General features: G+C 42.4%; 1 protein-coding gene across 1 annotated transcript in view; it reads left to right on the top strand.

The window, feature by feature from the left end:
• BFSP2 (beaded filament structural protein 2) overlaps nucleotides 1-11,330 on the top strand; it is a 47,063-nt gene extending 35,733 nt beyond the window's left edge. The window contains exons 5-7 of the mRNA XM_074985489.1: nucleotides 6,757-6,888; nucleotides 8,095-8,315; nucleotides 11,219-11,330. Coding sequence (XP_074841590.1) covers nucleotides 6,757-6,888; nucleotides 8,095-8,315; nucleotides 11,219-11,330 — 465 coding nt within the window. The remainder of the gene's footprint in view (nucleotides 1-6,756; nucleotides 6,889-8,094; nucleotides 8,316-11,218) is intronic.
• The last annotated feature ends 3,917 nt before the right edge of the window (nucleotides 11,331-15,247 follow it).

Genomic DNA, 15,247 nt, shown 5'->3' with positions numbered 1-15,247 from the left:
AGCTTTCATGGGACAGACCCACTTCTTCAGACCACGAAAGCTCACCTAATAAACTATTTTGCTAGTCTTTAAAGTGCTACTTGACTGCTTTTTGTTTTGATAGTGTATAGACTAGCACAGCTTCCTCTCTGTTTCTGTTCTGGTATGGCTGTGGTCTGAAGAAGTGGGTCTGTCCCATGAAAGCTCATCATCTAATAAATTAGTTTGTTAGTCCTTAAAGTGCTACCGGACTGCTTTTTTGTTTTGATAGTATATAGACTAGCACGGCTTTCTCTCTGTTACTAATCACCATAAGGTTTATGAGCCAGAGCTGCTGCAAAAATAGAGCACCCACCAGCAGCTTTCCTGTCAGCGCCACCTCCCGAGTGCCTCCCACCCACCATGGATCACCTGTTTCACAGCATGTGCTGGAAGCATTGGAGGGCTGGGGTAACAGAGTGAGGGCAGGGCACACTTGTGGAAGAGGTCAAATCAGAGGCAGGGAAAGGGAGAACCGGGGCCTTGGGAGAAGGGATGGAGTAGGAGCAAGGCCTGTGGCTGGAGGCAGAGCCAGGGAGCACACCCTCAGCAAATAAAGTTGGTGTCTCTGATCCCTCCACTTCAACAATGATACCCCGGTGAGTGAGAAAGATGAGCATCTACAGTATATTTGTCATCAAATCCTTATACTTCAAATCTTGTTAAGCAAATCTTTCACAGCACTGATCTTACGTGCAGAGATCTTCATATCCACATTTGCAGATGTGGATATCTGGGGCTCATTTTTGCAGATACAGAAGTGGATATCCACAGCTTATTTTTGCAGATGCATTTTGTAGCTAGAACTCTGCAAATCTGTGGGTATCTGCTTACATGGTTTTAGAAGAAGTGTGATAACTGTTTATGAAACATCAATTTTTCAGCCCCCCCTCTCCTCATTTCAGAGGTGCCATTTACTGCTCTTCCTCATGTGGAAGTTGATCCACACTCTCTCCTATTTAAAAACAGAAAATTAGAAGTAGCAGCTGCAACAACGAGCACATCAACTATACAGGTGTCACATGCAAAAGGGACTGTTAACACATACCTAGGTCTTCACAGATTTAGATATTTAAAGGATAGAACAGACCACTGTAATCATCTAGTCTAACCTCCTGTATAACACGGGCCTTAGGACTTCTTCCAAAATAATTCCAAAAGCAGATCTTATAGAAGAATATCCAATCCTGATTTAAAATGGTTAGTGATGGAGACTCCAGTATGACTGTGGCTAAATTCCTTCAATGGTTACTTTCCCTCCCCATCAAAAATGTTAAATGTTTCCCATGAAATGCATTACTTTGTCATTTATCAGGACTGAACTTCATTTACCACTCTGTTGGTCATTCACCTAGCTTGGTGAGGGGTCTCCGACGTTCCTCATAGGCATCTCTGGATTGGACTAGACTAAATAATTGCCTCCGTGCCAAACTGAAAAACAAATTAACCTCAGCTTCCAGACTTCTGAACAATGCACAATGCTGATAAATAGCACAGACTGCCCTAAAAATCAAACTGTTCTCTAGGAACTTCAAAAAAATATACCTGCATGCACTTAACAAGAGACCCTGCCCCGTCCCTCCACTCACCCAAATGCTTTCAGGCACAAGGAATTTGGTGTATCACGCTCCCCTTTACTGATAGGGAGAGATTGCAGATAGAAGAACACCTAGTGGACAAGCAAGCAGGATTCAAGCAAGACAGAAATACCGTACAGCAGATATTGGCACTAAAGATTGATAACGGAGAAAGCTCAGCAAAAGAAGAATATCTACAAATGCTTCATCGATTTGCAGAAGGCACAGCGTAGATCATAAAGTGGTCTAGGCAGTGTTGGAGTCATACAGAACGGATAGCAGACTGACATGGTTATTGAAGGAAATCAACAAAAATGCAGAGGCAGCACTGAGAACACATACGGAGTTGGAAAGTTGATTTAGAATGAGTAGACTTACGAGACAAGGAGATCTGATATTGCCAATTATCTTCATCATGCACCTGGAGAGAGCAGTGGACAAGATCAAGGAAGAGGCAGAAGGGAGATCTGTGTATGGGGGGGTAGAATCAACAACCTGAGGTTCGCAGATGATACAGTTATCATGGAGGAAGATGAACAGAAGCTAGTGAGAATGGTGCAGGTGCTAAAAAGAGGAAGGGAAGTTGTACGGACCAATTATGAACATTGATAAAACAAAAACAATGGTATACGGAGATAAGGAAATAGGAAGGAAGATCAGTGTGGATGGGATCAAACTAGAGAACATAGAGAAGTCCACGTATCTGGGAAGCAACGTAACATATGATCTAGACAGTAAGAAGGAAATAGCAACTGTAAGGAAAGCAAGATCGAGTTTGAAGGTGATGGATAAGATCTGAAAAAGCAAAGCGATTAGCTTAGGAACAAAGCTAAGTGTGTTGAAAATATGCATATTCAGCAGCAAGTTGTATGGATGTGAGACACAGGCAATAGTGAAAGATTTGAAGAGAAGGATATTGGCATTTGAGAGTTGTTATAGAAGGAGGCAGATAGGATGGATGAAGAAGGTCACCAATGAGGAATTATATAGGAAGATACAGCCAAAACCAGAACCTGCTACAGAAGATTATACAATGGAAGGTACAGCTATTCGGACATGTCTGCAGAGAGAAGGAACAATGAAAAATCAAGACCCTGGTATTTGACATAATGGATGGTTCAAATAGGAGAGTCAGACCCCACAGAAAATGGATAGATGATATAGTAGATTGTCTTAGTTTCTGTAGACTAGCTCTGCACCACTCTGAACTGGACAGGGAAAGATGGAAGAAAGTAGTGAGGGAGGCATCGGACACCAACAGGCGTGGAACCAATGGTGGTTGATGATGACGATGACGACGACTCTCTCCTTGGTACAACTGCACAAGTACAGAAAAAACAACAACAATAGGAGGACACAAATGATTAGATCAGGTTTAGGATCAAATGATGTGTGACCCTTTTGCTGATGCCCACTGCCAAGGGCACAAAGATTCCTCCCTCCTTTGTACTTCACACGAGGGATAAGGAGATGTGCAATTCCTGTAGAAGCATAAGGATGACTCTCTATGGCTGTGTCTACACTAGCTCCAAACTTCAAAATGGCCACACAAATGGCCATTTCGAAGTTTACTAATGAAGCCCTGAAATGCATATTCAGCACTTCATTAGCATGTGGGCGGCCGTGGCACTTCGAAATTGACGCGCCTCGCTGCTACGCGGCTCGTCCCAACAGGGCTCCTTTTCGAAAGGACACCGCCTACTTCAAAGTCCCCTTATTCCCACGAGCTGATGGGAATAAGGGGACTTTGAAGTAGGCGGGGTCCTTTCAAAAAGGAGCCCCGTTGGGATGAGCTGCGCAGCAGCAAGGCACGTCAATTTTGAAGTGCCGCGGCCGCCCGCATGCTAATGAAGCGCTGAACATGCATTTCAGCGCTTCATTAGTAAACTTCGAAATGGCCATTTGCGTGGCCATTTCAAAGTTTGGGGCTAGTGTAGATGTAGCCTATGTGCATCCCTGGAAGTGCAACTTACTCCACATAGGACAGAACCACATACTCCAGGAGTTCTTTAGGGGAAGACTGTACCTCTTGGGCCGTGTCTACATGTGCCCCAAACTTCGAAATGGCCATGCAAATGGCCATTTTGAAGTTTACTAATGAAGCCCTGAAATGCATATTCAGCGCTTCATTAGCATGCGGGCGGCCGCGGCACTTCGAAATTGACGCGCCTCGCTGCTACGCGGCTCATCCCAACGGGGCTCCTTTTTGAAAGGACACCGCCTACTTCAAAGTCCCCTTATTCCCATGAGCTGATGGGAATAAGGGGACTTCGAAATTGACGCTCCTTGCCGCCGCACAGCTCGTCCCGACGGGGCTCCTTTTCGAAAGGACCCCGCCTACTTCGAAGAGCCGCTGCCGCCCGCATGCTAATGAAGCTCTGAATATGCATTTCCGCCCTTCATTAGTAAACTTTGAAATGGCCATTTGCATGGCCATTTCGAAGTTTGGGGCACGTGTAGACGTAGCCTTGGAGGTACAGCCCCTCATGAAAATGCCTCCAGGCAACGTCACGCTGCACTATCCAGAATTCCACTCATATGGACTAAAATAGGTTTTTAAAATTTCTTTATAATGGAGATTATTAAAGTGTGTAGCAGATTAATTGGGCGAAACAACTGCTTACACCCTAATATTAGCGTATCTATATCCATGCATTTTCCAATATTAGCATATGAAATTCCAGTTCCATTTGAATGTTATATTACCTTAATCATAAAAGATTATGTAGTCAGCAAATAAGTCACAAAGTGGGACAGGGTTAGGCTGAGCATTTATGTCTACACTGGCACAAACTTCAAAATGGCCATACAAATGGCCATTTCAAAATTACTAAAGAGGCACTGAAATACATATTCAGCGCCTCCTTAGCATGCCTCCGACCATGGCACTTAACAATTGCCGTTTTTGGCTCCCAAGTGGCTCGTCCAGACAGGTGTCCTTTTCGAAAGGACCCCCACCAACTTCGAAATCCCCTATCTGCTGCTAAGGGGATTTCGAAGTTGGCAGGGTCCTTTCAAAAAGGGCCCCTTTTGAAAAAGGACCTCTATCTGGATGAGCTGCATGGCAGTGAGAAGTGGCAATTTCTAAGTGCTGTGGCCGGCAGCATGCTAATGAGGCACTGAATATGCATCACTCATTAGTATTCTTTGAAATGGCCATTTGCCTGGCTATTTGGAAGATTTCTCTTAGTGCAGATGTAACCTCAGTGGCTGTGTCTACACTTGCATTCCTCTTTCAAAGAGGAATGCAAATGAGGGAAACTGAAAATGCGAATGAGGAGGTGCAGATTTGCATATCTGGCTCTTCACTTGCTTATTCTTGTTTCAAAAAAAGGGAAGAAGGATTCTTTTGAAGATGGGGTTTACTTTCGAAAGAGCAGTGTCTACACTAGTATTCTTCTTTCGAAAGAAGCTATTTCAAAATTGAAATATGCAAATGGTGTCAGATATGCAAATCTGCACCTCCTCATTTGCACTTTTAGTTTCCCTCATTTGCATGCCTCTTTTGAAAGAGGAATGCAAGCGTAGACACAGCCTTTGGCCGTTTCTACACAGGACACTTCCTTTGGAAGTAGCAAGCTAATACACAGAGCGAAAAATGCTAATGAGACGTGGATGCAAATTCCCCGCACCTCATTAGCATAACATCACATGATTTGGAGTCTGTAAGGCCGTTCTTCCAGACTCCAAAATGCTGTGTAGAAGCGCAGCCACCGGGGGTGCTTCTGGAAGGAAGTCCTTCTTCCCAAAAATTTTTGAGGGGCTGCGCTTCTACTTGGCGTTTTGGAGTCTGGAAGAATGGTCTTATGGACTCCAAATCACATGACATTATGCTAATGAGGCACAGGGAATTTGTATCTATGCTTCATTAGCATTTTTCACTCCATGTATTAGCATGCCACTTCCAAAGGAAGTGGGCTGTGTAGAAACGGCCTTCGTGTTTCCAGAGAAATATCAGGAAAATCAAGTCTTATGTTTGCTCAATATAGACTTGAATCTCTTATACCAGGTGAAAGTTTGTCTCTTTCACCAAGAAGCTGATCCAATAAAAGATATTACTATACTCCTGGGCTACGTCTACACTAGCACAATTCTGCTAAATGGCCATTTTGAAGTTGCATGGCCATTTCGAAGGTTGCTAATGAGGTGCTGAAATGCATTGTCAGTGCCTCATTAGCACGGGGCCAGCCGCAACACTTCGAAATTGCCATTTTTCGCTCCTGCCCGGCTCATCCAGATGGGGGTCCTTTTTGAAAGTACTATCTGCTGATCGGAATAAAAGGATTTCGAAGTTCCTGGGGTCCTTTCGAAAAGGAGCCCTGTCAGGATGAGCCACGCGGGAGCAAAACGTGGCAATTTCAAAGAGCTGCGGCCGGCGGCATACTAGTAAGGCAATGAATAGGTACTTCAGCACCTCATTAGTAATCTTCAAAATGGACATTTGCATGGCCATTTCAAAGACTTGTACTAGTGTAGACATGGGCATGGTGTCTGAGTGAACGACACATAGATGTGTGGGTTATATATACAACTTACTAAAAGGGGCAGTCATATTAACTCTCAAAAAGTATTTTCTGTTGCCTGTTTCTAGGGAGATCAAGTTTAAAAAGATGTTTAAAAGAATTAAATATAAAAGTATGGAATTATCTGAATAAACATTTTCCCTTCCAATTAATTGGGTTTTACTTCATTGATCTTGTTATCACAATCTTACTAGTTCTTCAGTCTTCCATGGGAAGGGGAACAAGAGTAGGAGAGTTCTGGATTTCTAATACCAAATGAAATACAGCACATGCACACAACCAAAATACCCTTCCATTAGAATACATCATAAAGAAGAATTGCAGAATCCTATTTTAATTTTTGCAGGTCACTTTTAATGTATTTGCATGAACACCAACCAGCATGCTGATGAGACTACATATGTCTCTTTGAATAAGTGTATACACAGAATAATTTTACATATACATATATAGAAAATGTGGTGATTATGCTCTTAAAAAGTAACAAAAATGGTTAAAAGAACTTAAAATATAAAATGACAAACATAAAATCAGAGTAGCCACAAACTGCAAAAGAACTTCCATCATGAGATGGGAGAAATGTAAATTATTGTTATCAATAAAGCATGTTGTGATGGACAATTATTGCCTGTTGACAGCAAACCACAGAAACACCTCCCACTGTGCAAACCCAAGAGGAGGAATTGGTAGAATCTCTGAGAGCAGAATTCCATGAAACAGCCTGCAAAATACAGAGTCTGCAAGCAGAGACTGAATCTTTAAGAACTTTGGTAAGTAGTATCGATTGAGAACTAGAGTACACTCAGTACAACTCAGTATACTTTTCTAGGGCATATTCTCATTTGGCTGTTTCTGGTGAGAGTAAGTCCCTTATATGCCCACAAACCAGTGTTGTGTGTGCTCAGCACTTACAAAAATCAGCCTGAAATTCTATCCCTCAGCACTTCAATTCATCAACATTTATAAACTGTTATTGAGATTATTTGATACAAAGCGTTATAGAGCACAAGTACATTTTAGTGCCTTGTCAGATAACCGAAGCCCTGTATGGATACAGATACAAATTTTGTATCCACAAAATGAGCCATGGATAGCTACGGTGACATCCATGGGTGTGGATACCCACAGATTTGCAGGGCTCTATGGATAGCCAAGCTGTTTGAAACTTTTTCAGCTGAGTGCCCCCTTTGAATAACAATTTTTGGTTTCATACCTGTAACTCAGACAAAAAGAGATACATGAAAAACTGTGCTCGACAGCCTACTCATAAACCTAACAGAGACCTTAACATGATTGTAAGTGAATGCCTATATTTGTAAGTTTCAAAACAGATTCTTTCCAATGGCACAGCCAATGCGTCACGCAGCAAGTTGCTTCTACCTTGCAGCCAGGCTGAGCCACTAGGGCAAGACCAATACCTTTCCCTTGCCTTGGTGTTTTTAGAGTCAAAAGGCATCTGAGACGGTCTCTGGAGTGAAGCCAGTGTTGGGCATGGAGGCTGATGCAAGCAGAAATCTGCACAGCTGCAGTGGATGTTGAACCTAATCCACCTGATGAAGTGAATCAGGGTGGAGGTGATGCTCCCCCACATCCCATGGGGACTGGCCCAGGTCCTGCTGCATGACATTGATACAAGCCAACTGACATCACCATTCACCCTCTCCCAAAGTCCCTCAACATTGCTCAGGGCTGGAAGGCTGGGGGGGGGGGGGGCATATGCCCATTGTCTGACAATCTCTGAGACAGCCTCAGACAAACCATTTCAGTAATCCACATTGCCACAATGCTCAGATACAATATAAAGATCTAATGGACAGAATTTCCTGTATATTGGGGTCTCCATTTCAGCAGATGCAAATGCAGTGGGAAGTTTGAAATTTCCATGCATACCTTCCACCAAGGCCTAGCTGAAACACTACAGAGATTATCAGAAGTCATGACTCTGTTCTGAGTGCTATAATTAATGTTTCATATAGAAAAGGGGTCTGGAGAATTCCTTGTACGATGCTAAGCACTGGCATGACATTGAACTTCAGAACCTAGGCTCTGTCATTACCAAGCTAGAGGCTGAGGTGCGAGAAATCAGAGCAGAAACTGAGCAGCAGCAGAAGGATCGTGAAATTCTGATGTCCAACAAAATACAGCTGGAGAAGGATATTGCTGCCTATCACCATCTTCTGGATGCAGAAGAAAGAAGGTATTTCTTTTTTAAATGGAGAGTGTATCATGAATACGGAACTTGTGGATAACATAAAAAATAAGTTTGTGGACTGTGGATGTGTGCTGAAATCCAGAGACAACAGAATTGCCATGGCTCACTGAACAGTGTGCCTAAGTGGCTAGATTTGAAGAACCTATACAGGGGATGTACACCTCAAGCCCAGATCTCCATAGGTCCCTAGTACTTTGCATTCAGTGCCAGTACACTCATCCCTCGCTCTACAAGCACAATTGGTTCCCAACTTTTTGCTTATGGGCAAAAACTCATTAGAGGGACACTAAAGTCTCATTAAAATACACATAGAAGTCTCTGATTGGTTCCTAGAGCATGATGAAGGAGTGGCAGCAGGTGGCGCTGCTTTTGAATAGGAAGTGAACCTTGGGTTGGAAAAGGTCAAAGGCCGAGTGCAATTTAGGGCCATGAGTGGGAGGGAGGGTTAAAACCTGGGGGCCAGTTGGGTCTTTGGGGTGGGTGGGGGTTTAGGCTGATGAGGGTTGGGTATGTGGTCTGACAGGGTTGCAGAAATGAAGCTGCAGTGGGTTAGGTCTACCAGGCTGGCATAGAGGGGAGGGGTCAAGCTGCCGTGGAGTCAGTCTGCGGGGCTGGCGGAGGTGCGGGGGGGTCAGGCTGCCGCAGGGCTGGTGGCAGGAGTCAAGCTGCTATGGGGCTGGGGTGGGGGGGAGCAGGCTGCTGCAGGTTGGGGTTGCGAGGCCGGCAGGGGGTGGGCAGGCTGCAGTAGGTTGGAGCTCAGGGCAGGGGTAAGGCTCATATTAGCAGGGGGAGTTCACTCATAGAGTGAACAAAGGTAAGTAAAGCTGTCCCTCATTTAAGCGAGTACTCGTTAGTAAAGTACTCATTTAACGAGGGATGAGTGTACTGTGAGAGGAAGGTGGAAATGGTAGGGGCAAAACAAACTATGACCAGGGGATCAATGAGCCTTTATTTCTCCAAACACTGACACGTAAGCGATAAAGAAGCTGTTATTTCCACATTAACCACCTACATCTGTAAAGCAGCTCTGGTGCTGTTTCACATGCTGGGAACATGATTCCTTTTCTAAGGCTCCCTCCTGCCCAGTAGGAAGACTCACAGGCTGTGTTCCTGGGGATGGCCTCATCCTCTCTACAGGACAGAAAGCCGTGATTTAAGTCAAGATCCGACAAAGTACTTGAACACATTGGCTATGTCTACACTACTAAATAACTTTTACGTTGCTTACTTCGAAGTACTACTTGGAAATAAGCACCTTAGAAGTTGAGCATCTCCACACAACCTACTTCGAAGTTAAACTTGGAGTAAGGACTTCGAAGTAAGGGAAAATGTGCGTAGACTCTCTGCTAGCTACTTCGAAGTAGTGCCTAACTTTGAAGTTAGATCCTAGTGTAGACACAGCCATCGACCACTGAGGTTAACAAAATTATTCACATGCATAAAGATCAGCACCTGCTTAAATACATGGCTAGACAGTGGCACAGCTACAAATGGTGCAAGAGGTGCAGTCACTCCAGGCCCATGAAGTTATGGGGTCCCAAACAGACAGAGAACTGCAGCACTGCATTTGGAACACAGGGTCTCAAAACCACTTACTCATATTTGACCCTGACAGAGGGAAGGGCAGACAGGCAAAATTTGATTCCCATTGTAACAGGGCGTGTGGGGTTGTGGAGCTGTTCAGGGTTGGCCTGGTTGCCATTCTGTCATGACAGGGACAGTCAGGCCACATTTGAGTGAGCAGCTTTGCAATTTGGTATACTGGATCACAGCACCACTCGGATCTGACCCAGCCACACCTCCAGCATGATGGAAAGGCAGTTTGTGCAAACCAGAGCAGCACTATAACTCTCATACATTTTCTTGCAATGTCACTCAGCACTCAAATTTGACCTGTGTTGTGGGAGGGTGGGGAGGACAACAGGAGTAAGCAGACCCTCTAGGACTGGGAGGAGCTGCCATAGACCAGGAGAGGGACAGAACACCAAGCCACGGGGATGCCAGTGAGTTGCCACGATAGTCCCAGGGGCAGGGGGTGACAGAGCATTCGGCTATGGGGTGAGGTGAGGAGCTCCAGGTTGAGAAGTTGGGGATATGTAGCGTATGGAGGAGTGAACTGTGAGGAAAGTGGGAAATGTTGGAAAGTGGTGGGATGGACTGAGGGGTGTGACCTAGAGTCTAGAAGAGGGCCCCTAATTTACCTTGCACTCAGGGAATCTGGGCAATAGTCATTAATGTTTAAAATATGCTCCAGTATTTATCAAAGGGAAAACTTTTTCTTTTAGTTGATGGTCAATCAAGAAAAGAAACCAAATATATTACATCTTCCACCACGGAATACTGAATCAAATTCTGGTTCAGAATACATGGATCATTTTCTGTTCCCAGATGAGCATCTGTTCCCAGATGAGCAGCCCCACAGTTCAGCAAAAGCACTTAAGCATGTGCTTAGTTATAAGCATTGCTGAACAGAGGTAAGCTTAAACACATGCTTAAATGCTTTGTTGATTGGGCAGGGCAGAGTCTAAGCTGAATTTGACCCACTATCTGCATCATTTGTGGAAAAAAAATAAATTTACTTTTTCTTTAAACATGCATCCTCAGGGGAAAAAAGTTCTCAATTCACGTCAAGAGTGTCGTGGTTTGTTTCTGGAAGCTCTCTAGTCACCAAAATTAGCCACAGAGTTTACAAGATCCCATGCTCTCCGCTCCCTGACATTCCAAACAAAAGCCTTCTGTCAACAAGCCCTCATTAAAATGGCTTTGCTTTTCACATAATACCTGCCTGCCTAAGAGAAAATACCTTGGTGTTATTAAGCCAGGTCTTGATCCTCCATAGATAGAGGACCCAATGGCACAACTCTAATTGGCTTCTGATTGGGCTGTAGGATAGTAACAAGGCAAGCACAGGTACATTGTGAAAATTCTGAAGAAAGTCAACAGGTGCTGGAAATTAAATTTCTACTGATCTTCACTCCAAGTTTTGTGGGAGAGTATTGAAACATACATTAAGACAAAAAGTTATACAAGAAACAACACCACTACCCAATATCACCTATTGCACAGAACCAACCTACCATCTCAAATAATATAACAGAGAATACTGATCACGATAAATGCAGGTACTACAATTCTGTCCTAAGATCCTTCAAACAAATGTGGTGGAATTGTACATTCAAGCAGCTAACTATATCCATAACTGTGCAAATACTTATAATGTCTATTCCAACTTAAAAAAAAGAGTCTCTCCTATTTTATTTTTATTGTTGCAAGACTTCCTATCATGATCTAGTTGTGCAATTCCCATGTTCCTTTGGAGTGAAATTCTCTTATGTGCAGAGAGCCAGAAAGAGGCTCATACACTTCTGAAGTGACTTAAGTTCTTAGAGAAGGGGGCTTAAGTAGGCTTCAGACCTTCTTCAGGCCCTCAGCACAGAGGAGAATTTCACTAAATGTGAGAGGAGATGTATGGGAGTGAAGACAGAGAAAGAGGCCCAACCCACAAAGTTTGGATGGAGAATGAGAAGTCACTAAAGTTACATGTGTGTTGGGTGTGAATTTTGGTCCCTGGTGATCTCTAGTAAATACGCACACCGCCCTTCATGGTCCAAATCTTCAAAAGCTCTTATATGCAAATGAAAATGCTTTACGTATTAGTACATTTTTAAAGTTTAATGTATAGCAATGACAGAACGTTAATAGTAATCAAAATGTTCTCAAGCAGCTTGAGTAAAGTTATGGGTAAAATTCATCCCTGTGCAGAGAATAAGCACAAGGTTTATATTCTACTATGTACTGAAGTGATGATCTTTAATATGGTCCTCTACAAATGGATAAATTTCACTCATTGTGAGAATTTAATACAATATGCCAAATTGTATTCTCAGTTACATTGGTGTAATCGTACTGAATCCTATGGGTAAAGCCCTGCACAGATACAAAATGCAAATCTCCATCTGCAAAAGTGAGCCTCGGATATCTACATCCACAGACGCAGACAGCTGCATATACAAAATGGATATCCACAAATTTGCAGAGTTCTAGGTACAAAATGAAGATATACATATCCACATCCATATCTGCAAAAATGAGTCACAGCCACAAATTTGCAGGGCTCTACCAATGGTATTTCACCAGTAGAAGTGAGAGTATAATTTGGTCTTGCAATTTTTACTTTTCTCCTATTATTTTTCCACTAATTACCTTTTTTTTTTTAAACTTTCAGCTAATTTTGAAATTCTCTGTCCACAGAAGATAATGTTGGAATTCAAAGCAAAAGATATCACTGACAAAAGTGTTTGTGGAAACAAACCCATCACACCAGTCTGCTTTATCCAGTTTGAATTAACAACCTAAGTTGGTAGTAGCTTCAACAGCTTTATTATATTCTCTTCCTCAAGTCAGTCCTTTGCTCATAGATTTCAAGTTATATGTTAAAATTATAATTAGTTATAATTGGGTTTTTAGTAAAATTCTCCCATCTTTTTAGTGCTGCTGAAAGGTACTAGATTAACAGCAAAAGTTCTATTCACAAAGTACTGTAAGCTACCTCTTTTTAGAATACATATAGTGTGGTATTATACTATTCACCCACTAAGTGTATTTTTACTGCAATGAGTAGAAACTGCAGGCTTCCATAGTGCTTCATAAGAACTTGGGCTCATTGCTCTGAAATTCAATTTGTATTAATACACCAGAAGCTGATAAAGCATGAAATTAACTTGATTCAGTCAGTTTTACAGTAGGAGTAACTTTGGGAGCGAAAATACAAGCTTCCCCACACTACCTTGAAAACATACCTTAGTTCTCTTCGAGAGGAATCTTTTCCTAACACAAAAGAGGGTAACTCAGTTTCAATCCCACCTTCCATCTTTGGCCTTTCTGCTGAGCTTGCTAATAAGGGTGGTAATTAGTGCAGGTGTGCAGTATGTTTTGCAGCAACTTGGGCTAGACCACAAGGTTTCCCCATATGTCACTAATCACCAGTCAATTGCAGTGACTGATCTGAAGCAAATTTGAACTGACGTGGTGACCTTTCAGTACAGCTATTGCCGATCTCCTCTATTATTCAGTCTTCTTTTCCACAGAGTTTAATTGTGTTGTTTATAATATTGTTATACACTCTGTAAAGTATTCAAGCAATTATATATTCAGAGAAGTATAAAACTTTGCCCCTACTTCTGCAAATCTTTATGAATGTGAAAAACATTTGTGTCGGTAATTGTTTCATATATTAAAGCTAAACATGTATGTTTGCTGGATCAGGGCTTTACCGTATAAACAGATGAGAAATAAATGCTTCACACATATCTGCTTCAGGATATTGACATGTTGTTATATGAAACCAAAGCATGCTAAGAAAAAGGATATTTATTTAACAGTTCACCGTCTGAAGACATTTATCTTATTTTAATTCAATAAATATCAAACAAAGCTACAAAGGTCCTTAAATGGATGAGGAAAAACAAATTGTCCCCAGGTTTATTCACACTGATGACAGCCTTAACATCCTGATAACCTGCTTCTCTCAAAACTGTCTTAACCTTTCCTCTATGTCACCTAGATATGCAACAGCCTTCCTGAGACAGTTTATAAAATAATCTCCTCATCTGAAGCTCTCATTAAGACCCATTTCAACTGTGATGCCTGAGAGATTTTGGTCAAGAAACGGCTAGATAGAAGAATGTATAGGAAATTACTATATACCTCATAAAATGCAACAAAAAAGGGGATTGTATGCATGGGCAGCATATAAGTCCCCTGTTCAGAAAGGCTAGTTCACCTATACTACCCCTTACCACACAAAGCTCCACCCTTGCCAGCCAGAGAAGACCTGAGCCCCCCAGCATAGCTGAAGGAGTTCCAGCCATCCTGCCCAAGCTGTCCCGCTTCAGACCCAAATGCCTGGAGGAACCTTGAGCCTTAGTTGCTGCCCAAGGACTGTGACAGAGAGCATCACTGGAGGTTTGAGGAGGCTGAGCCTCCCCCAGCCTCCAATACACACCGCCCATGCGTGTATCTATTTCATGTGATGTTCATTTGTTCCCTTCCGTTGTTAGATTGTAAAATCTTGAGAACCTCACAAACTGAGTGCTGCTACAATATAAGTAATAATTGTACACAATCTGATACCCAGCAGTTCAGCTGGAGTGCGTCCGCTGCTTTATTTAAAATGAAAGTCTAGGATTGGTTTCTTTTTGGCATCAAGAAATAACAGTAGAGCAAACAAGTACAGCATGGATCCTTAAAGTACAAGACCTACCAAACCAGCTCTTGCTCGTTGCTTGACAACTGGCCTACCAAACCTGTTTTTCATTTAACATATAATAGCCACAGTCAATAGTTTCTCTCTGTAATCTGAGGAAGACTGAATTTACAAGTCACTTTTGTGTTCCCATATACTAGATTATTCCTTAGCTGAGGCTGGGACTTTTATGTGCTATACTTACAGTGACCAACTGCTTTAAAACATTAAATGAATAAACTGTTGGCAGGAAGGGTGCTACAAACTGGTGCTACTAATTCTTGGAGCATTTCCTTGGTGTTTCTAATGATGCTTCATTAATAGGTATGCAAAGGCCTGGTCAGCTATCCTGATGTGAACTGTTTTTGAAACTTCACTGTTGGAGAATTCTTGTGAAATTTTGAGTTTATAGCCACATTCTGACAAGTAGGTCCTCAGCATTTCACTTGAGTAGTTTATTTGAAATAGGAAATCCCTCAGAATTCTTTTTTTAATGTAGACTTGGATTTTAAGTTCACACAATCTGGCATTTCTTGGATCTGGTTTTGAATTGTAATACAAAAAATACTTATTATATTCTCAATAAGATCTTCTTTTTTGGGGATTGCATCGGTTTCTTGAAAACATCTGTGCTCTATCTTCCTCAACTTTGATACTTAAGTTCTCCCAGGGT

The sequence above is a fragment of the Carettochelys insculpta genome, chromosome 2, assembly GCF_033958435.1.
Source record: "Carettochelys insculpta isolate YL-2023 chromosome 2, ASM3395843v1, whole genome shotgun sequence".
Classification (NCBI taxonomy): Eukaryota; Metazoa; Chordata; order Testudines; family Carettochelyidae; genus Carettochelys; species Carettochelys insculpta.
This window is presented reverse-complemented; position numbering and strand designations above follow the sequence as displayed.